General features: G+C 44.7%; 1 protein-coding gene across 7 annotated transcripts in view; it reads right to left on the reverse strand.

The window, feature by feature from the left end:
• The window catches only part of PTK2 (protein tyrosine kinase 2), a gene marked incomplete at its 3' end in the record, with an annotated part of 628214 nt that overhangs the window by 246710 nt on the left and 357584 nt on the right, over positions 1–23920 (reverse strand). For all 7 annotated transcript variants that reach the window (XM_082257401.1, XM_082257399.1, XM_082257400.1 and 4 more), the window contains 2 exons: positions 21080–21110; positions 8939–8988 (listed from right to left, as the gene is read on the reverse strand). In XM_082257401.1, the coding sequence (XP_082113527.1) occupies positions 8939–8988; positions 21080–21110 (81 nt within the window). The remainder of the gene's footprint in view (positions 1–8938; positions 8989–21079; positions 21111–23920) is intronic.

A 23920-nucleotide genomic window follows, 5' to 3' on the forward strand; every position in this document is an offset into this window, starting at 1 on the left:
CTGTGAGTTTTAGCGGGACTTCGAAATTGCGGCAGACAGATCGGACCCCTAACTGACATTTTTGACACTTTTGGGGGGACCAGTGACATTACTACAGTAATCAGTGCTAAAAATATGCACTGCTACTGTAATAATGACACTGACAGGGATGGGGTTAACACAGTAAGTGATCAAGGGGTTAAATGTGTACCTAGGGGCGTGTTTCTAACTGGGGGGGGGGGGGCGAGTGGCTTGTGAAATGATCATAGAGACCTGTGTTCCTATATAGGATAACAGGGACTCATTCCACGGAGAAGAATGGTCAGCTGTGTTTACAACAGCTGCCCGTCCTCTCTCAGCGGGGAGCGAACCCAAGGCGTTAATCAGAGCCGCCTGCCCCATGCATCGGCATCGCACGCTCGCCCCCTAGCAGCAGGCGCGCGACCAACGTATACCTACGTCGGTTCATGCAGGAGGGCCACCCTGCCGCAGTATAATTGCGCCGGGCGGTCGGGAAGTGGTTAAAGTCCCATACGTTTTTCCCTGTTTTTTCCAATTATACTTGGAATACGTGGATGTGGAGCCACAACTTTTTGAGTCCTGTCTCAAACTCTTTTCTTTGACAACTTCTCTTGTTGTTAACGCTGCTGTGTCCCCTGTCTTCATCCAGAGTTGTATCTCACTAATACAGAAGGTGTGTTAATGGCCAGATCACCAGGTGAGGACGGAGGAGAACAAGCCAAAGAAAAAAAAAATGAATGTAGCCACCACATCGAATAATTGATAAGCTGCCATTAAATAAATTTTTTTGTTTTGTGCTTCTGTCTTCCATCACTTGAGGGGTAGCGGAGATGCTGAAGTGAATCACTAAAATACAGGCAGAGGAAGCCCAGCCCTGGGTGGATGTAAAGGGGGTGGTGTGGTGACAAACATAACCGGGGCCCTAAGATTTGTCACTTGACCTTTATGTCTGTGCGGTGTAAACGGCAGGGCTTGCTAGTAAAGGCTATTTGGAGGAGACACTGTAGCGAAAATTCAGGAAGAAGTGTGACTCACTTGGAATTACAGACACCCCCATTCATAATTCATCCTTTAAGGACTTTAATAGCAGCTATTTTGTATACAGCTGTGGCCAAAAGTTTTGAGAATGACACAAAAATATTCATTTTCACAAAGTCTGCTGCTTCAGTTTTTATGATGGCAATTATCATATCTCTAGAATGTTATGAAGAATGATCAGATGAATTGAAATTAGCTGCAAAGTTCCCCTTTGCCATAAAAATTTACTTAATCCCATAAAAATATCAACTGCATTTGTGCAGGACCGTCTCCTACAGTTGATTCAGCTGCAGGATGGGGGCACCACCAGTGCAGAGGTTGCTCAGGAATGGCAGCAGGCAGGTGTGAGGGCATCTGAGCGCACAGTGAGGAGAAGACTTCTGGAGGATGGCCTGGTGTCAGGAAAGGCAGCAAAGAAGCCATTTCTCTCCAGGAAAAACATTAGGAACAGACATATTCTGCAAAAAGGTACAGGGATTGGACTGCTGAGGACTGGGGTAAAGTCATTTTTTCCATGACAATGAGGTCACTGTACTCCAAATGGCCTCCACACTCACCAGATCTCAATCCAATAGAGCACCTTTGGGATGTGGTGGAACGGAAGATTTGCATTATAGATGTGCAGCCGGAAAATCTGCAGCAACTGCGTGATGCGATCATGTCAATATGGACCAACATCTCTGAGGAATATTTCCGACACCTTGTTGAATCTATGCCATGAAGAATGTAGGCAGTTCTGAAGGCAAAAGGGGGTCCAACCTAGGATTTCAATATCTAGGCCAGGGCTCATCAAATCACAGGCGCCAGGGGTCGCCACGGCAACAAGAAATTGTGTCCTGGCACTTGGGCTGCTGCCCAAATGCTCCATCCCCCACTATGTATCCCTGGGCTCAGCTTGCCCATATGTGTGTGTACACACACATACAACAAATAAAAATGTGTGTATGTATATATATATATTTATTTATTTATTTTTGAAGCAGCCCCGTACACTCTATACAAAAAGTGCAGTATATTGCAGGCATGTGTATGCAAAAATCAATTGCGCCACATGTGAGGTATCGTCGCTAATGTCAGAATTACAGCAATACTTCTACAGCCAACGGGTAACTCTAAACGTTATTTTTAACTATTACTTATGGAGAATTTTGGGTATCATCGTTTTTTGCATCCAAGGGTGTGCGCAATTTTAGGTCTTGACATGTTTGGTATCTATTTCCTTGATGTTACCCAATCTTTTCTATCTTACCAAAATATTTGGTAAAATATTGTTTGTTTGCACTAAAATTCCATTTTAGGCCCCTTTCACACTTGTGCGACTTATCATGCAATTTGGGACTGCAAAATCGCATGACAAGTCGTTAATTATTTCCAATGAGTACCATTCATATCTGTGCGACTTGAAGTCCCACCAACTTCAAAGTAATCCCTGCATTACTTTGGCACAATTTTGATGCATTTGGAGGTCCTAAGCCGGCATTCAAGCCCCGTCAAACTCGCATCAAAGTCGCATCAAAATCGTGTCAAAATCGAAGCAAAAAATCGCTGTAAAATCGAGCGACAAGTGTGAAAGGGGCCTTAGTGTTTTTTTTTCCCCTAAAAATATACATTTGATAAATAACTGTACAAATATCATGCAACAAAAAAATTAGCTACCACCATTTTATTCTCCAGGGTCTCGGCTTTCAGAAAAATATACTGTATGTTTGGGGAGTTTACAGTCATTTCTACCGGAAAAAAAAAAAAGTATATTTTAACATGTGCAAAAAATTTAAAAACTGCCCTGGTAGGCAACTGGCTAATGATCTTGGGTGATCGGTAATGGGGCCACCAAATGGATTAATGCCAACACACTTGACTTTCTGCCCAGAAATTCTATAGAATACAGCCAACAAGCCTTGTTTTTCTGAGTCTTCTGAGACAGGTCATTGGTCGCAGAAGAGTGCGGGACCCATCACACGGCGCCTCTCGCATGCGCAGCGGGCCCCTGGCTGTGAAGCCGCAAACAGTCACAGCCAGGTTCCCACAGTTAGGATGCCAGTGCCAAGAACCTGAAGGCTAGTGAAGAACTAGCTCAGGTAAGGATTGTGCTGGATCCTGGGACAGGTGAGTGGCTGTTTATTAAAAGTCAGCAGCTACAGTTTTTGTAGCTGCTGACTTTTAATGTTTACACAGGAGACTAGAGTTCCTCTTTAAAGCCAATAAACACGTTAAATTAGAAAAATCCTGTTTTTTATACCTGATACACCCAAATACTGATCTATATCATGCTATAATGTTCACTGACCCTCAACCACTCCGCTCCCCATATTATCTAATTGTCACTTACGACAAAAAGAGGGTCTCCCCCCTTTATCCACTCAAACATACAAAGAAGACCTATCTCCACTCTGGGGAGCCCTTCTGTGATCCGGACACAGCATGATCCCCTAGGGGGTGTCTGGAGCATGGGACGGATCCCCGAGTATGGCATACCCACTGTAACCTTCTTTATGATCACGCTAGGTCTCTCTCAAAAGCATTAACCCCCCCATATACTACAACTTTTGATTGCATTGTATTCCATATGCCATTTTCTCTTGGCTATTTTACTTGTTTAAATGTATCCTGCTTTGTATAGTCATTGTATACCAGTTGTTACTCACATGTTTGCGTTTATCAAGAAATTCAATAAAATGTTTTGAAAGAAAAATCAGGTTTTGGTGCAATTTTCAGACACATTTGATAGAGTGAAGAGGTAATACATGCAAAACCGCACGGCAGCAAAGGAAAATAGCAGGGTGTGCATGGGCTCAGAGAAAGGATTGTACAGTGTGTGTTACAGAGGGAATAATGGAAAGACTGGGTGGATTTGTTCATGAAAACTGGAGCACCAAATCCTAAATGAAAGACCGAAAAGCTCACATGGACTTTTGAGGTGCGCAAGATACAGACACTTAAAGAATAACACTGCTAATAATAAGTACAAGAAACCTACAAGAACAAAAAACAAACCCATGAATGCAAAAATGTGCCAAAATACTCAATTTTAGGGTTGCACCGATACTGGATTTTTATTGGCGAGTACGAGTATTAATACTTTAGGTACTCGCCGATACACAGGATCGATACCTTCGTTGTGCGATTTTAGCCCATACATAATGAATGGACTCAAATCGCACTGTAAAGAATCGCATGAGGTTTGAACATGAATGCGGTGATTCCTGAGCGAAATTGCGTGCGGTTTCCTGCACTGCTCCTGTGTGAACCCAGGCTGAAATCACTATGACGAGCCTGGATTCACACAGAAGGGGTGAGGGAAACCGCATGCATTGCGGAAAGGAATAGCACTGCATTCCTGTACAAATCGCAAGCTATTCTTTCCAGTGCGATTTCAGCCCATTTATTTTGTGTATTTGGTTCAAGTCGCACCGCAAAAGGTATCCGTTTTGGATATTGGAGCATTCTCACTAGTACTTGGGAAATTACTCGGTATCGGCACAACCCTATTCAGTTTGTTTTTCGGTTTTAGTATTATTCTATGTGTTAATATCGAATCATCTCCTACTATTTCAAATATTGGCTGAAAAATAAAGTGTGGAAAAAAATGTGCTTCAGAATGATCAGGTTTAGGACAGTAGCAAATGAGGGTCAGAAATCCAAAGCCACCAATCACGAATCATCTTTCATTGTACTTGGAAACTGAGTGATGCTTACAGCGCTTTGCAAGGAAGCGTATCCTGTGCTGACCTCATCCCACAAATGCTTACAAGCCTGGCTGTTATACACTACAGTGGGGGAAATAATTATTTGATCCTTTGCACATTTTGTGAGTTTGCTCACTTACAAAGAAATGAAGGGTCTTGAATTTTTATCATAGGTTTATTTTAAATGATAGAGACAGAATATCAACCAAAAATCCAGAAAAAACACATGATACAAATGTTATAAATTGAGTTGCAGTTCAGTGAGTAAAATAAGTATTTGATCCCCAAGCAAAACATGACTTTGTATTTGGTGGAGAAACCCTTGTTGGCAAGCAAGGTTTGCACACATCTCAGGAGGGGTTTTGGTTCTCTCTTTACAGATCTTCTCTAAATCCTTAAGGTTTCTTGGCTGTCTATAGTATTAACCACTTTACGACCGGTCGCCGGCCGCAGTTATACTGTGGCAGGCAGCCGCTCCTGCGCAAACGACCATAGGTGTACGTCGGTCACCCGGGGGCAAGCGCAAGCCCCCCCGGCAGCGCGCTCACGCCCACGCTCGTCAGCCGGGAAGCTAATGCACGGGGCAGGTGGCTCCGATTGCCGCCTGACAGCCGCGATCGCTCCCCGCTGAGATAGAACGGTCAGCTGTTGTAAACACAGCTGACCTTTCTTCTCTCTGGAATGATCACAGAGCGCCTGTGATCCTTCTATAAAGGAACACAGGTCTCTATGGTCATTTCACAAGCCACTCCCCCCCCCACAGTTAGAAACACTCCCCTAGGTACACATTCAACCCCTTGATCACCCACAGTGTTAACCCCTTCCCTGCCAGTATCATCATTACAGTAACCGTGCATATTTTTAGCACTGATAACTGTAGTAATCTCACTGGTCCCCCAAAAAGTGTCAAAAATATCAGTCAGGAGTCAGATCTGTCCGCCGCAACGTCGCAGTCCCACAAAAAAAAAAAAAAAAAAACGCAGATCGCCGCCATTACTAGTAAAAAAAAAAAAAATAAAATAAAAAATGACATAAATCTTTCCCGTAGTTAGTAGATGCAATAACTTTTGCGCAAACCAATTAAAATAGGCTTATTGCGATTTTTTTTTTACCAAAAATATGTAGCAGAAAACAAATTGGCCTAAAATGTTAAAAAATTTAGATTTTTTAATTTTTTTTTTTTGGGGAATGTTATATAGCAGAATGTGAAAATTATATATATATATATATATATATATATATATATATATATATATATATATATATATATATATTTTCAGATTGTCGCTCTTTTTTTTGTTTATAGCGCAAAAAATAAAAAAACACACAGGTGATCAAATGCCACCAAAAGAAAGAGCTATTTGTGGGGGAAAAAGGACATCAATTTTATTTTGGGACATCGTCGCACGACCGCGCAATTGTCCGTTAAAATAAGTGCCGAATCGCAAAATATGGCCTGGTCATTAAGGGGGCAAATCCTTCCAGTCCAGAAGTGGTTAAGGTCTGGAGACTGGCTAGGCCCCCAATGACCTTAACGTGCTTCTTCTTGAGCCACTCCTTTGTTGCCCTGGAGGCATATTTTGGGTCATTGTCATGCTGGAAGACCCATCCACGACCCATTTTCTGTGTTCTGGCTGAGGAGAAGGTGGTTCTCATCGAAGATTTACAAAACATGGCCCCGTCCATCGGCCCCTCAATGCGGCAAAGTTGGACTGTACCTTTAGCAGAGAAACAGGCCCAAAGCATCACCTTTCCACCCCCCGTGCTTGACTGTAGGGATTTTGTTCTTAGGGTAAGTGTCATATTTTTTCCTTCTCCAAACACGGCGAGTCGAGTTAATGCCAAAGAGCTCACTTTTGCTCTCATCTGACCACAGCACTTTCTCCCAACCCTTCTCTGAATCATTTAGATGTTTATTGGCATGACTGTACATGTGCCTTGTTGAGGAGAGGGACTCGCCATGTTTGGAGAAATACAAATGCTGACTATGACCCTAATAACACCATCCCTACAGTCAAGCACGGGGGGTGGAAATATTATGCTTTGGGCTGTTTCTCTGCTAAAGGTACGGACCAACTTTGCAGCATTGAGGGGCCAATGAACGGGGCCATGTATTGTAAAATCTTGGATAAAAACCTTCTTCCCTCAGCCAGAATGCTGAAGATGAGTCGTCGATGGGTCTTCCACAAGGACAATGACCAAAACATATCGGTAAGGCAACAAAGGAGTGGCTCAAGAAGAAGCACATTAAGGTCATGGAGTGGCCTAGTCAGTCTCCAGACCTTAATCCTATAGAAAACTCAGGAACTGAGACTTCAAGTTACCAAGCGACAGCCAAGAAACCTTAAGGATTTCGAGAAGATCTGTAAAGAAGAGTGGAACAAAATCTCTCATGAGATGTGTGCAAACCTGGTGACCAACTACAAGAAACGTCTTAAGCCTAGTACACACGCAACGAATTTCCGCCGACTGGTCGTCCGTCTTTTGTCCAGAGTTGTGTTTTGTTGGTTGGAATGTGTTCTAGACTGCACACGAATTTTACTGGCCGACAAAATTCTACTTCAGAAGTGATGTCATGTGTTGGTTTGCTTTCTTTGTGTTCTTTCTTCTCTGAGCATGCCCAGTCTTGCTCATAAGATTTTTCCCTGTCGAAATCTGTACTGACTGCACGAAAATCAGCCGTGTTTTGACGGAGGACAAAAATTTTATAGCCTGCACACCAGAAATTTTTCGGCCGAAAAGTCTGAGTCGGTTGTCGGAAGCATCATACTAACAAGCCGAAAATCGGCAGATCGGTCGGACAAAAATTTATGGCCGAATTTCGACGCGTGTGTATGAGGCTTTACCTCTGTGCTTGCCAACAAGGGTGTCTCCACCAAGTGCCAAGTCAGGTTTTGCCTGGGGATCAAATACTTGTTTCACTCACAGAACTGCAACCTAATTTAGCATATGTTTTATGCGTTTTTTTCTGGATCTAGGATTATTATGTCCCTCTTATTTAAAATGCACCTATGATAAAAATTATAGACCCTTCATTTCTTTGTAAGTGGGCCAACCTACAAAATCTGCAGGGGATGAAATATTTTCCCCACTGTATATGGTCAATAGAATCCAGACAGACACCCCTCCAAATTATTGAGTTCAGGAGTTTTTAGTGAAGGATATTGATATAGCATACAAAGAAATGTTAGACATTGGTGCTCTTTCAACCTTGTGGTAACAGTTTGGGGTTGGCCCTCGTCTGTTCCTCTGTGTACAAGCCAGCTCCATAAAGACATGGTTGGATGAGTTTGGTGTGAAGGAACTCAAGTGTCCTGCATAGAGCGCTGACCTCAAACCTACTGAACACCATTGGAATGAACTGGACCGCCAACTACGAGGCAGGTCTTCTCATTCAATATAAGCACCTGACCTAACCAATAGGCGCAAATTCCCAGAGACTCCAAAATCTTGTGGAAAGTCATCCCAGAAGAATGGAGGATGTTATAGCCACAAAGAGGGGCCACCATCTTTTTGGAATGGGATGTTCACAAGCTGAAATTAGCTGTGAAGGTCAGGAGTCCACAAACATTTGGCCATATGGATTCTTTTCCAACCTATCGGCTTCAAAGGTCAATTACCGACCTGGAACAAATATGCGGATCAAGAAAATAAGATTTAAATTCTTACTTGCATACTTGTTCAAGCTCTGCGACTCAATGGGGGGAGATTTACTAAAACTGGAGCACTCAGAATCTGGTGCAGCCATGCATGGTAGCCAATCAGCTTCTAACTCCAGCTTGTTCAACTAAACTTTGGCAATAAAACCTGGAAGCTGATTGGTTTCTGTGCAGAGCTGCACCGGATTTTGCACTCTCTGGTTTTAGCAAATATCCCCCAATGTATTGAAGCAAAAGGCTCAGCATTAGATCCAGGCAAACAACGTTCTTAAAAGAAGAGGTCATCAATGGTGACCCTTCTGTTTCTCTAATCACAGACTTCCTTCAAATAAGCCAATCAAGTCACCTGACTAGCAAAAATTGGATGCCCATAACAAATATTGCAAGCTGTAGGAGTGCTACAGGTCCCAGCATGCCCTAAAAGATTTTTTAAAGATATGCCCCAAGTTGCTGACCCCTGAATTCGTCCATAAAAAGACAACCTTTGCCGACAAGCACCGAGCATACTTTCAGAAAAGTTTTAGAACGCTAGTTTGGGACAGATTGTGTTCTTACCTGAGACGGAGACGGCATGTGCTCTTACGTGCTTCTCGTTGTTGGCCAGCCTGTAAGAAGAGAGAGGATTGCATCTGTGAATGGTGCACATTCTCTGCGGTCACATAGACGCTGCATTCACTGTCACTGGCTACCTTCTGTAATGAGCAAAACCGATCCATACCACACCAAGGCACAGGGAGGGGGGGGGGACAAGGGACAGTATTGAAAGGCGACGGGGTAAACACAGCAGGCTCCACTCACCAGACTGAGATTTAACCAGGAATTGACTGCAGAGGCAGCACGTCATGGAGGATATGTCAGGAATTTACTCATTTTATAGCCAAGGCTGCAGAAATGACAACTTGTCATCAGTTAACTCGTTTCAAGCAGGGTCAGTTCCAACTAGAATTTCCTGAAACATTCCTTTACCAGGACCTCGAGTGTTCGAACACTAGACTTTTGTTAGGGCCAAGGGTTAAAAAGGGCAATCATACAGAAGGCTGTATGCACGCTTCTACGTACATGAGCATACGCGGCTTTTACTTCCTGTGCTTCCTGGACACACAAACCAGTTAACCCTTAGGATGGCCAAAGAGAATATTACTGCTGTATTACACAGACCTGGCATTGTTTTCAGTTCTATAGGATCTGTAAAGCTGAACTCCGGACAAAAGACCAAATTCTGAAATGAAACGCATATATATGGGGGGATGTTTGGGGCCATGTCAGGAGGGTGATTTTGTAGCAGAAATTCACTGCGGATACAAATCGCTAATCCCAGCCACTAACGGTAATTTGTATGTAGCACTGCCCCCTTGGGAGCTGCTGAGATTGGATTCTCCTGGGTTACCCATAGCAACAGGCAATTCAACTTATCACTTTAAGTCCTCGGCTCAGTCAATGAACAGTCCAGGGGATTTGTTTTTTTTGTATTTTATTTGTAACTGGGATGGGAGAAGTGTTCTGTCAGAATACCATACCCTATCAGAATTCCATACCTCCGTCATTTCCGGTTGCGGATGAGCTGTGGCTGTCATGAATCAGCTGTAGCCGCGTCACAAGTCATACTGCGCATGCGCAGAATAGGTAGGGCATTTTGATAACATCGTAAGGGTCAGGCAAAGTCCTAGTGTGCATGCGCACCAACGGGTCAGGCAGGGGGATCTCTGATAACAAACATCCATCCGATCTCCATGGCCCGCACTGCCCTGACCCGACACTATGCCGAGCCGAAACTGCAGCGATCGCCGACCCGACAATGAGACAGTGGGCGTGCGCGTGTGGGTAGGGAATAGGATTGTCCCATTGTCGGCTCGGCGCAGTGTATGCCATAGAGATCGGATAGATGTTTGTTATAAGAGATGCCGCTACCCGATCCGTTGGTGCGCATGCGCCCGCTCATGCGGAGTAGGACTTTTGCCTCACCCCCTTACGATGTTATCAAAATTCCCTACCTATTCTGCGCATGCGCAGAAGGATGTGTGACGCAGCTACAGCTGGTGCATGACGAGCCTGCACCGGAAATGACGTGGGTAGGGAAATCTGATAGAACACCGGCTTCTGTCCACTGACTCTCCCTGGAGTGGTCCCCTTCCTGGGCAGACCCCTGGCAAGCCCCTTGGTACTCACAGACACTGTTTTTTTACTTGGGGTGCTCTGCCACTTGCTCCACCGTCAGTTTCCTCTGGACCACACAGCTCAGCACCACACTCCTGGTCCACTAAGCCAACTGCCTGTGACCACTTTCCATACTAACAGGAGGAGAGACAGCCATCACCCTCCTCCACGGACCTGGCTTCCCGCCCAAAGACCTCCGGTCACATGTGCCCCTGGCTTTTATGACCAATCCAAGGATGCACCACTGTTGTGCCCTCTCACTGGGACAGCCACAAAAGCCTGGGTTTCCTCCACTGTCCAACAGGCTCCCCTATTGGCTACAGTGGGGACACTCCCTCAGACCAAGTGAATCACAGATTAACACATGCAACAGGCCTAGCTATCGATCAGGCTCTCCTGATAAGCAGGCAGAGCAAATACTAGGTTTTCCTAGCACCTATCTAGGAGGGTGCTACATGTAGTTTGCATTTAATCACTAGAGTCGCAAGAGATTTGTCACTGCTACACGATAAACTAGTGCTACAGCATGGCTACGATCAAATGACTGAACTTCTGTCGAGCAGGGGAGGCCACACATCGATCGGAAATTTAGCCAGTCCTTGCTGGATCGGAATATGAAAATCAGAATATGACCAGCTATAGCCATAGAGGTGAATGCAGAATGAATATCACTGGGGAGCCGGTTCCTGCAAGTTGTTGCTCCAACTCAGTAGCTGAGCGACTGAACAACAAATCCCTGCAAAATTATTAAATTACCAATTCCATAGGAAATAGCTATGGTTTCCTTAGACGGGAAGAGACCCGATTCCTCTCTGCTGCAATTTAAAAACATCAGCAGCTCTTCTCTCCAAAACCACCTTATTATTTGACATGAAAACGGGACGTTTTTACAGCAGCTGTTCTTGGCTTCAGGTGTTTTTTTTTTTTGTTTTTCTGCAGCCAGTAAACTCCCCAGCATGTTATCCTATGTCTCCATGCACACTTAAGCTGGATACACACTATACAACTTTTGTTGGTAGATTTCCTTTGGATTTACCATCAACTACCGTATTTTTCGCCGTATAAGACGCACTTTTTCTTCCCCAAAACTGGGGGGAAAAGTTGGTGCGTCTTATACGGCAAAGTTCCGGAGCCAGAAGTGGAGTCCTTGACACGCCCCCCGCTCGCGCCTCCCGCTCTGCCCTGCAGCGGTAGTTATGCTCACTCAGACTGACTGTCTGAGCCGAGCGACCCGCGCGATCGTTCTGTCCGCCCCCTCCCCCGTGCCGCTGTGTCAGAAGGAGCCGATGGCTCCGTTCTGACACTGTGAAGTGTGGACCCGAGGCGCAGAGCAGCGCGCATCGAGCCCGCCCATTTGTGTGACAGTAGCGAATGAAAATTCGCTACTGTCTCACTGATCCTCCTCCGAGGAGGCGGGACTCAGAGGACTCGAAGAGACGTGGGGACTGAAGAGGAAGCCGCCGCTAAAACAGGTAAGTCACTGTGGCTTGGTACGCTGTTCACTCATTCTAGGCACTCCGCATTGAAAGGGGGCACTCCACAATGAAAGGGGGCAGGCTGTGGGCACTCCACATTGAAAGGGGGCAGGCTGTGGGCATTCCACAATGAAAGGGGGCACTCCACAATGAAAGGGGGCAGGCTGTGGGCATTCCACAATGAAAGGGGGCACTCCACATTGAAAGGGGGCAGGCTGGGGGCACTCCACATTGAAAGGGGGCACTCCACATTGAAAGGGGGCAGGCTGTGGGCACTCCGCATTGAAAGGGGGCACTCCACATTGAAAGGGGGCACTCCACATTGAAAGGGGGCACTCCACATTGAAAGGGGGCACTCCACATTGAAAGGGGGCACTCCACATTGAAAGGGGGCAGGCTGTGGGCACTCCACATTGAAAGGGGGCACTCCACATTGAAAGGGGGCAGGCTGTGGGCACTCCACATTGAAAGGGGGCACTCCACATTGAAAGGGGGTAGAATGGGGAAATCCACATTGAAAGGGGGCACTCCACATTGAAAGGGGGCAGGCTGTGGGCACTCTGCATTGAAAGGGGGCACTCCACATTGAAAGGGGGCACGCTGTGGGCACTCCGCATTGAAAGGGGGCACTCCACATTGAAAGGGGGCACTCCACATTGAAAGGGGGCAGGCTGTGGGCACTCCGCATTGAAAGTATTTGGTTCAGAATCTTTTTTTTCTAGATTTTCCTCCTTTAAAATTGGGTGCGTCTTATACGCCGGTGCGTCTTATATGGCGAAAAATACGGTATGTAGTGCAAGGGCCTCCCTGATTGGCATACAAATGAAAAGTGTTTAGGTCTGACCTCATATTATATGGTTTTGGTAAGTCTAAAGGAAAAAATCTAAAGAAATTTGTATAGTGTGTATCCAGCTATAGGGTGTTATCAGTGTTTTTTTGCCAGATGGATTTTCAAGCTGGAAAAAACCCAGAACTAGTGGGTTTGAAGAGGAGTTTTTCAGCTGTAAAAACGCTCTAAAGCTGGGTACACACTATACAATTTTCTTTAGTTTTTTTTCCCCTTTAGATTTACCAAAACCATATAATATGAGGTCAAACCGAAACACTTTTAATTTGTATGCAAATCAGGATGGCCCTTGCACTACATAGTTGAAGGTGAATCTAAAGAAAATTGAACAACAAAAGTTGTATAGTGTGTATCCGGCTTAACTCTAAAAAAAAAAAAAAAAAAAAAAAAAAAAAAGCTAAAAACCTCTAATTTGGCATTTATGAGCCATAAGCTTATGTGGGAGTATAGATTTGCTAAAAAAAAAAGCTAAAAAAAAAAAAAAAACACTACAAGATTCATTCTAGAGCTACAGCTAATGCCTCGTACACACGTTCAGATAATCGTACGATAAAACTCGCTTTCGAATTGATCGCACGATAATCTGATCGTTCGTACACAGCCGATCACGACAGTTCCTCCAACAAAATCCGAAGGGACCAACAGGAAAACTTCTGTTGTACGATAGCCTAGCAAACGACAATCGTTTAATCAGTACAGTATGCGTCCGACAATCGATCCACAAAGACCGCGCATGCTCAGAAACACTAAAACAGCACGGAAAAAACCTGGCTGCCATTGTTTTTGTTTTGCACCATCTGATACGTAGCTAAGCAACCAGGAAGCTTTTCCGGAATCGTACGAAAAAAAATCCTACGTTTATATGCATTGTTGAATTCGATATTAGTATCATGCAACAAAATGCGAACGATAAGACGTCCGATTATCTGAACGTGTGTACGAGGCATTACGCTACTGGCGTTTTTATAAAGTCTAGTGTGCATGAGGCCTAACTCTGAAAAGCCATAAGCGTTTGTACGAGTATAGGTTTGATAAAAGGTCCTAAAAAAGAAAAAAAAAACGTAAACAAGAAAAAAAAAATGCAAAACTCAAAGTTTTTAACGCGGCATTCTACAGCTAAAGCTACTGGCGTTTTTAGAGAGTCCAGTGTGCATGAGGCCTAAAAGGATAAACAGCAGACTGATGACCTTGTCTCTATGCTCTCTACTCCTATCTGCATGCACCTTGCATTGTCAGCACAGGTCAGTGTTTCTCAACTCCACTCCTCAGGGCACACTAACAGGCCAGGTTTGCAAGAAAACTGAAATACATCACAGGTGATATCTGCTGCTCAGTGATTGCAGTATTCTAGTCTGCATCTCCCCAAGGTAATACTTAAAATCTGGCCTGTTAGTGTGCCCTGAGGAGGGGAGTTGAGAAACACTGGCTCTGTTGACTGATTCCTTGGGCTGCTTCTCTCTTTTCCAGTCTGAGCACTCTTGTACAGAGATTGTAAGAGGCTGATACCAGCTCACATTCATGCCAATTGTTTGTAAAGTTAGAATACCGGTGGGAGGATGCAGTGGACACCTTTGATGCCATAGTGATATATGCTGGTTGTCCAGTGCATCCCTGTGCCTTGCCCTCTATACATTATTATGCATGTGCTTCCAATATGGAGGCTCTCAAAAACTGATTAGGACTGCAGATAGTACTGGGGTGCCGTGAAGTGGCTCTGCAGCTTACACATGTATTTGCCAATGTGTGCACACTAAACCCCCGTTTTTAACACATACTATGAGACAGGAAAATGTGGTTGGTTGCAGGCTGGTCAGTAAGTTGAGCTGGGAATTTTTATTGGTTTGGCATATACTGCTTGTATTAAAAACAATACATCGATGAATACAGAGCAGTATTATTTGTGCTCTATAACTGTCTGGAGTTCAGCTTCACGTTGCATTTTGTGGGAACATAAAAGGGATACAAATTAAATCACAATATAAAGATATTTAAATTTTAAATTAATAAGAAAAAAAGAAAGCCTTCTGAATCATCCATACAGTTCATACAATTTCCCAAAATAACACCAGGGAGATAAAATAATAAATATTACACATAATTGATTATGGAATAGCATCAACTATAGCTAAGCACATAACACTATAGCTAAGCACATAACAGTCACACTGCACTTAGATCCTCTGAAAAGTTTGGGTGGCCTGGGTGACATTTCATGGCATACTAAATAGCTAAACATTACAGATGAACAGATCAGTCAGGACCGGTTCACATCACAAGGTACATATTTGGGATTTCAGCATAGATCCATATTATTTCTACTGCATTGCAGGTCAGTGGTCAGACCTTAAACTTGTAGCTCTCCTACAACTTGTGTCTATCTGCCCCATATTGGTACTATATCCACTGGAACATTTGCATTTTACAAACCAAGCGAGTAGGGATTGGCCACTGAGACATTACTTTGACACACTTGGCCAGCTTAGAGTAATATTAAACCTTTTTTTGAATTAAAATAACAAATAGGTTATACTTACCTGCTCTGTGTAAGGGTCTTTTCGATAAGGCCCGCCTATCAGGCGAACCTGATCGGATGCTCCATGCACCCCTATGGAGCGGCCGATGCTAGCGGTGACATGTCCGCTGAAATCCGCTGCTATCCGATCCTGTCTGTGAAATCCAGACAGATGGAAACCCTACTTTCCATCCGTCTGGAGGATCGGATGAAAACAGACAGCGGTCTTGTTTTCATCAGATCTCCCATAGAGGAGAGCAGGGCTCTGGCAGGTCCAGCTCAGCACAGTGAGCGGAGACGGAGCTGTCATCCACCTGCTCAGCGGGGATCGGCAGCTGAGCAGGTGGATGACAGCTCCTATTTGGCGAGTGGAGGCAGCTTTGCATTGGGGCACCGGTGCAGGCTTGCATCTATTGAAACAGAGGGGGCGGATCTGCCCCGTCCCCTCATCGCAGCAGTTAACTGACAGCAGCGGGGGCAGCTGCTATCAATCAGTCCAGTGAGAAGGGAGACGACGGCGACAGCTGCTGCGCTCATGCACATCGCTGAATAAGACAAAGGGGTGCTGGGGGGGATCCTGCAGCACATGTGTTTTTTTTACCTTTAGGCCCCTTTCACACTTGCGCGACTTCAAAGTCGCACAATTTTACAGCGATTTCGACATGACTTACCGCGATTTTGACTGGGCTTATAATGTCTCTTCCTCAAAACGCATCAAAATCGTGCCAAAAGTAGTGCAGGGACTACTTTGACGTCGGCGCGACTTCAAGTCGCACAGATATGGATGGGGCTCATTGGAAATAATGGAGAACGACTTGTCATGCGATTTTGCAGTCCCAAGTGTGAAAGGGGCCTTAGTCTAGGTTCACACTGGCGCGAATCACTACATAATTCGCACAGGAATCGCACCGCATTCCTGTGCACATCACATGCGATGTCTGTGTGGTGCAATTTGTGCCATACATTTTGTGTGGCTCAAATTGCAACACATCAACGTGGTGCAGGGCCCTTTTTCCCCCTGGCACCTGAATCGCATTGCATAGGTGTTCACACTCGTGATGCGATTCTGGCAATCGCACTGCAATTTGCGATCTGTTTCAGGGTGTCGTTAATCTAACATTGACACCCGCAGCGGATCACATAGATGCCTTGTGATTGACAAGCAGTGCGATGCGATGCCAGGAAACGCAGTGAAAGTTGTGTGTTTCCCGCATCGTATCAGCGTGAACCAAGTTGAATGCATAGAAAAACCCTGTAAGGCTTTAGAACCACTTTAAACATGTATTATAATATATAGAAACTAAAAATCCCTGTTTTGTGCAAAGTTTGCTAGAAGGGGTGTATAGCAGTACAGCAAATGTTTTACAACTCACAGCTGTGACTAACTGCACATGATCAGAGCATTGTGCAGTATTACCCAGCTAACACAGGCCACATACAACCTTGCTGGTCACTCCACAGGCCTTCTAGTGTTTGACCATGAAATTCCATAATCAAATTCAGGTGACGTTTAGTCGTGGAAATCATGTAATTAAAAACTGTCCTGCTTAACCCTGACGATTTATCAATGTGTACGTACTCTTTTCGACTCATAATGAAAAAAAAAAAAAAGGTATCCAAGAAGCTCTGGGACATTGATAAAGGTTTATACAAAGTAGAGAGAAGACAAAAACATTTGCCCACTGGCTCAGGTTATGCTGCTCACAACAGAAAAGGCTACCAAAAAAAACACCTGCATACATGGAAGACCAAAAAAAAAAAAAAAAAAAAAAAAGAGTTTAATTTAATCTATTGGTATTGTGCTAAAAGACAGCCAGCAGTAACTGCATGAGCTATCAAGATTATCTTGATTGCTCATGCAGATACTACTTGCGAGCAATTCTTCTAATCCAGCAATTAGCTTCCCTACACAGATTCACACAGGAAAGCCTTATTTTGAGTCCATTGAAGGTTCTCATTTTTAACTGAAGCCCTGATGAAGCGGGGTGTTCCTTTGACCCCTAAAACGCGTTGGCTGTTTTTTTTTTTTTTTTTTGCACAATACCAGCAGGCAAAGTCTAAGGCAGGCTGCAGCTGGACTGTACTGAGTGGTACCTGAGTTAAGGGCCCTATGCGTTCAGGACGAATGTATGGAATTTGGCGTTCAGCCCTGTTCAGCAGTAGCCTTCCATTAACTTTGAGCAATACCCAAACTTCAGACACACCGTACCTAGGTGGCCCCGTGTGGCCAGAAGCGGGCCATACACCCACAGGTTTCTTTTGCTCACCCTGTAGGCTTTAGGAAAGTAATCTCAGAGACTCCTTCCATCCATGCTAAAAAGTGAGAATGTTGGAATTTCCCACTGTGTATTCTGATGCAGGCGCTGTTCCTCTGAAAATTTTCCACCCGTCTCCTTCAATTTTTCAGTTGAAGGATGATAGGCAAGTTCGTCAGTCAGCGGCTCTCTGCTCTAACCACATCAACCCCCCCCCCCACCCCCGCCCACTCCGAAGCGCTGGGCTGTGGAGAGGACGGGGTGGCTGGCTCAGGTTTTCAGTGGTTCCCTGAGAGGCTGAGCCAGGTGTCGATCCAGGGTTGTGGGCGGGTCCTGACCACAATTGTTGCGATCCTGCTCCAGTATGGAACGGCTCTTTGGCTTCAGCTTGCTGTCTGATGAAAACTGGTCGCAGGAGTGCAGAACAAACTGCATTCTTGTGATGCACAGGAGAGGTACAGCAAAACTAGCTTTGGCTGTACTTCTGCTTTGATTAAGACCTGTTCTATGGTTGCTTCCGAAGAGAAATAAGAAGTCCGGTCAAAACCTAACAAAGTTTAAACCTACTTAACCCCCATTCTAAGCCCTAAGCTTGCTAACCTGTAAAAGGAAAGAGCTCTATACTTAGCTCATCGAAGGGCGCTCTGGTCTGGTCACGTGATCAGCTCCCAGCACTGGCTTCAGTATAGAGGAGGGACAGCAGACAACGGATGCCCCATAGTAAGTCTATAGATGATGTCACCACCCAGGCTCTGCAGCCATTGTCGTTGCTCTCGCCTTTCCCCTGAAGTCACCCGCTGGGAAGATCATGTGACCAGACCAGGGTGCCCTTAGATTAAGTAAAATAATCTTTCCTTTACAGGATAGTTAGCATAGGGGTGAAAATGGGAGTGAGGGCAGGTTAGGATTTGACTGGACTTCTATTTCAAAGTAGAATTCCAGTTCAAAATTAACTAGTCCTAAAAATGTCCCCTTCCCCCTCCAAACACCTATGCTGACTGACTAATTTAATTATATTAATTTCCTATTTTCAAACTGCTCCAGCCACATGATCTGGCTACCCTGTGTCAGCCCTTGGCGGCTGCAGGGGGAGGAGGGAGTGCTGACAAAGCCTGGGCCATGGAAGCCAATGGATAACAACCTCAACATAAGTAAGCACCGAGGTAGCACGAAACGCGTTGACATTCCTGTGTCCCCACGGTGTCATGGTGCTTTAACGGGATACTTTTATGATCGTAATAAAATTGGATGGTTCTTCAGAGTAAAGCCATCCAGATCTTTGGATATTACACTGCATGCAGTCAGATGAACTGAGCTGGCACCTGAATATTTGACAGGTGTGGAGGAGAGTGCTAGCGGAGAGAGCCCACCTTGAGCAGCAGTCTGTTTCTCACCATGGGCCACGTCATCGCTCCAGGCTTTACCAGCCAATGTCAAGAGTTTTCTCCCCTGCAGCCACCAGTGGCTGACACAGGGGATCATGCGACTGGGCCAAAATAGGCTGAAAATAGTTAAATATATACAACGTTTTTACACAGGTTGGTCAGAAAAGGTAAGAAACACTCTATGATAGCCCGGCTCAGGTGGGAGTGGATAGTCCACCTCACCAGGGGTACTGCTTCAGACCTTGCTGCCCTCTAGGACTGGGGTCTCCTGGATATCTGTATAAAAATGGAAAGAAAAGAGGGCATACCAGCCTAGAGCATTATCCCACATAAATCTATTGAAGATAAAAACTACTCACAAACATGAGATAAAAGTTTGCTTAGACCAGCCAATCTTCCGTGGCTTGAATGCCCTGGAATCAACATTCTCCAGACCTTGGGGGGAGAAGGTCAAACCTTCGAAACCCTTCAACCAGCAGAGGCCCCTGTGTGGTCCCCCCAAGGTCTGGAGATTTGTTTCCAGAGCATTCAAACCACAGATGATTGGCTGGTCTGAGCAAACTTATCTAATGCTTGTGAGTCATTTTTATCTTCAAAAAATGTATGTTAGATAATGCACCTAGGCTGATGCACCCTCTTTTCTTTTCATTTTCTAGAGTGATAAAAATAGATGTTAGGAGGAGGGAGGGGATACGTTTAGGACTAGCTAGATTTTAGCTGGAATTCTACTTTAACTGGTTGCCGACCGCCACAAGTACATATACTGCGGTGGTCAGCCCCAGCCAGGCAAACTGACGTACCGGTACGTCACTAGCCTGTCAGTGGCTTGTAAGCCAATAGCGGGCGAGCGCGCGCCCACTGAGGCGCGTGCCCGCCCCGGCTCGTTACCTAACAAGTCAGTGCGTGTGACCGCCGGACCCGATGTCCGCCGGTCACTCGCGATCGTTCGCCGGGAAGGGAGAAAGGCAGGCGGCTAATGTAAACAAGCTGCCTGTCATTCTCCCCTGTGTAAAAATGGAGATCAGACGGTTCTACTATGTAGGACCGTTGATCTCTGTTTTTACACTAGTAGCCATGTCCCATCACAGTTAGAAACACGCCCCTAGGACACACTTAACCCCTCCCTTTCCAATACAGTTAACCCCTTCCCTGCCAGTGTCATTTTTACAGTAACAGTGCATATGTATAGCACTGATTACTGCAGTAATGTCACTGGTAACCCCAAAAGTGTCAAAAATGTCAGTCAAGGGTCCAATCTGTCCGCTGCAATGTCGCAGTACCGCAAAAAAAAATCGCAGATCGCCATTACTCGTTAAAAAACAAAAACAACAAAAATGACAAAAATATTTCCCTTAGTTAGTAAACGCGATAACTTTTGCGCAAACCAATCAAAATACGATTTTTGCGATTTTTTTTTTACCAAACATATGTAGCATAAAACAAATTGGCCGAAAATGTTACAAAATTTTGATTTTTACATTTTTTTTGGGGGGAATTTCATATAAAAAAATGTGAAAAATATTGTTATTTTTGCGAAATTGACGCTCTTTTTTTGTTTATAGCGCATGATCAAAAAAAAAAAAAAATCGCACAGGTGATCAAATACCACCAAAAGAAATCTCTGCTTGTGGGAAAAAAAAGGACGTCAAATTCGTTTAGGTACAGCGTCGCACAACCACGAAATTGTCCGTTAAAGTCACGCAGTAAAAAAGAAAAAAAAAAAAAAAAAAAAAAATCGCAAAAAACCCTCTGGTCAGGAAGGGGGTAAAATATTCCAGGGCTTAAGTGGTTAAGAAAGTTGGAGAAGTCTTTGGGCTCCTTCAAAATACACCACATGGCAGGAGTTGACCTTATAAAATCTTCCCTCACTGTCACCAGGATGAATGGGCAGCGGGAGATAAACGATTTAATTTCATTGTGAAACGGAAAAGGCCAGAAGAGAGGGACAGGGTATGGGGGCAGGGTATCCCATATATTGTTCTCACTGAAGACCTTCAACCAGACAATACTTCCAAAACAGTGAACAGTTTATAAAGATATACGAAGGATAATAAGAGAAGTAACTTACTTTGGTATGGAGGGCAGTGCTCTTTCACCTTCTGTACAGAGAAATAAACAAAAGGAAAAAAAAGATGTGATTTTTAAACAACACGATACATGTCAAGACAACGATTTACATTCAAAGTTATCAACTGCAAATCAAAGGCCTTTTCATTTGTGTTTGATGAATAAAGGTTTTTCCAGCATCACAAATTGAGCGTGTCTGATCAAGCAGAAAAGTGGAAGGAGAGGAGTAAGAGGAGATAAATGAACATGATTAGATAAGGATACAGACAGCTATGAAAGAATCGTAATGCTGGAGTTTAATCTGCTTATATTTTACTTTCCCTGGTTCCTCTCCATCAACATTCTAATTATATTTTAACAAAAAAAAAAAAAAAAAACGCTTTACATTACATAACAGAGAAGTCTCAAGCTTCTCTATGCAATACAGGCAGATCATGGCTGGAGTGAGAAGTTGGCAGGGTGCTGTACATAAAGCTTCCTAAAAACATCACAGCATCACCCTGCCCTAGTACTCTGGGTGTTAAAGTAAAACTATGGTCTTTGCAAGGTCACTAAGGGAAAACTGGAAGGCAAAGTCCCACAAGTACATCTATTGATCTTTCCAGTGAAGTCCACCTAATTCAGCTTCCTGTGTTGGGGTGGCAACTATGCTGCGCTGCTCCTGAATTCAGAGCAGAGTTGTCGCTCTCATGTAGGCTGTGTCTGCTTACACTACAGTGGGAAAAGTTGTTGCAGGGCACGTAGCAGCAAGCAGCATTGTCACTGCTGAGTCACAAACCTATAGCTTTGCAATCATCACCTGGTCCCAACCTAGTCCCCACCATGCTTTGTGGACAGACAGCACTGCCTCTGTTGCAGGAACCTCCCGCTGTGAGCTGCAGTGTCTGGGAGGGGAAGCATGTGAAAGACACATAAAGGAGTAGTCAGCTCAGTCAGGGAAAGAAAAGAAAGTTGTTTGTTATACTTTATACTTCGTCTTTTCTCCCCTGTTTCTCTAAGGATAGCTGTGATCTATCGCCCCCCTGGACCAGTATCGACCTTTCTTGACGACTTATCTGCCTGGCTATATGTAAAGAAATCAGGTGCGCTGCCCTAGTGCATATGTGCAACATACAAAATGATGCAAACAAATAAACCAAAAATGCAATAATAATGCAAAAAACTGAAAACGTATGCAATACGTGTAAAACAAAAAATGTCCAGAAGGTGACTAGTGATACACCAATGTGCAATAAACGTCCATGTTATAAGTCCATAAATAAAGTGCAAAAAATGGTGACATAAACTTCCAGCTTGGGGAAAGGTGAACTGTGATTGGAAGGTGCAAAGTCCCACCACCAGCTTGGCCTCTTACCAGAAGTTAAACGTTAAGGGCATATATGAATATGTAATTATTGCATTTTTGGTTTATTTGTTTGCATCATTTTGTATGTTGCACATATGCACTAGGGCAGCGCACCTGATTTCTTTACATATTCTACAACATACACTCTAAGGTAGCAGCACACCCTATAATGAATCAGCGCACTTTCCTACCCACCACATTCATTTTTAATTTTTTCAAAGTGCAGCAGATTCCACTACCATGGACATCTTTGATTATCTGCCTGGCTACCCTACTTTCTCTCTTCCGAAATCCCCACAATCACTCTCGGCGACTTCAACATCCCTATTAATACTAACACTCCTACCACTTCCAAACTTCTCAGTCTAACCTCCTCCTCTGACCTGAAGCAATGGATACATGCTTCTACTCACTCTGAAGGCAATACCCTTGACCTTGTTTTCTCCAACCTATGCACAACCTTACAAACAATCCTTTCCCTCTTTCTGATCACTATCTTATTAGTTTCACTCTCTCCCTCTCCTCCACCTCCAGCTACCTTACAGTTACCCGCAGAAACCTACGCCATCTCAACCCTTCTCTTCTCTACTCTACTCTGCTACCGACCACCTCTATGACAAAATCGCACCCCTGTCCTGCACCAACCTAGCCACTTCTGTCTACAACGCTTCACTCTTAGCCTCCCTGGACACACTGGCACCCCCTCACCCCACACCGAATCAGGCCCCGACCCCTTCAACCTTGGCACACAGATAACACTAGAAGTCTGAAAAAGCATAGACGTTCTCTTGAGCGCCTATGGCGTAAGACTAGGTCTCAGAAGGGCTTCAACCGATATAAATCTGCCCTCCAAAAATACAATTCCAGTCTCCACACTGCCAAACAGACCTATTTTATCACTCTCATTAACAACCTGTCATCACGCCCCCGGCAACTCTTCGCTACCTTTAATTCTCTACTCCGTCCTCCACTACCCCACCGACTCACTCACTGCACAGGAGATTGCCTACCACTTCAAACAGAAGATTGATACAATTCGTAAGGAGATCACTGCTGTTCAGATACCTTCCATGCCTTATGCTTCATGGCCACAGGTGCGATCATTCCTTCACTCATTCAACCCCGCCACTAAAGATGAGGTTGCTAAACTACTTGCTAACGTCCACTTAACGACCTACCCTCTGGATCCTGTTCCCTCGCAAATGCTACGTTCACCTTCTGGCCCTATTCTACGCTCTCTAACCCACATCTTCAATCTCTCCCTCTCTTCTGGCATCTTCCCCAACTCTCTAAAACATGCACTAGTCAGCCCCATATTTAAAAAGCCCTCACTGGACCCAACCGATCTGAACAACCTACGCCCTATTTCCTTGCTCCCCTTTTCATCCAAACTCCTCGAACGTCTAGTCTACAACCGACTGTGCGACCACCTTGCCGAGAACAGCCTCCTTGATCCCCTTCAGTCTGGATTTTGGCCTCAACACTCCACTGAAACTG

The sequence above is a fragment of the Pelophylax lessonae genome (genome assembly GCF_965119305.1).
Source record: "Pelophylax lessonae genome assembly, chromosome: 5".
Classification (NCBI taxonomy): Eukaryota; Metazoa; Chordata; class Amphibia; order Anura; family Ranidae; genus Pelophylax; species Pelophylax lessonae.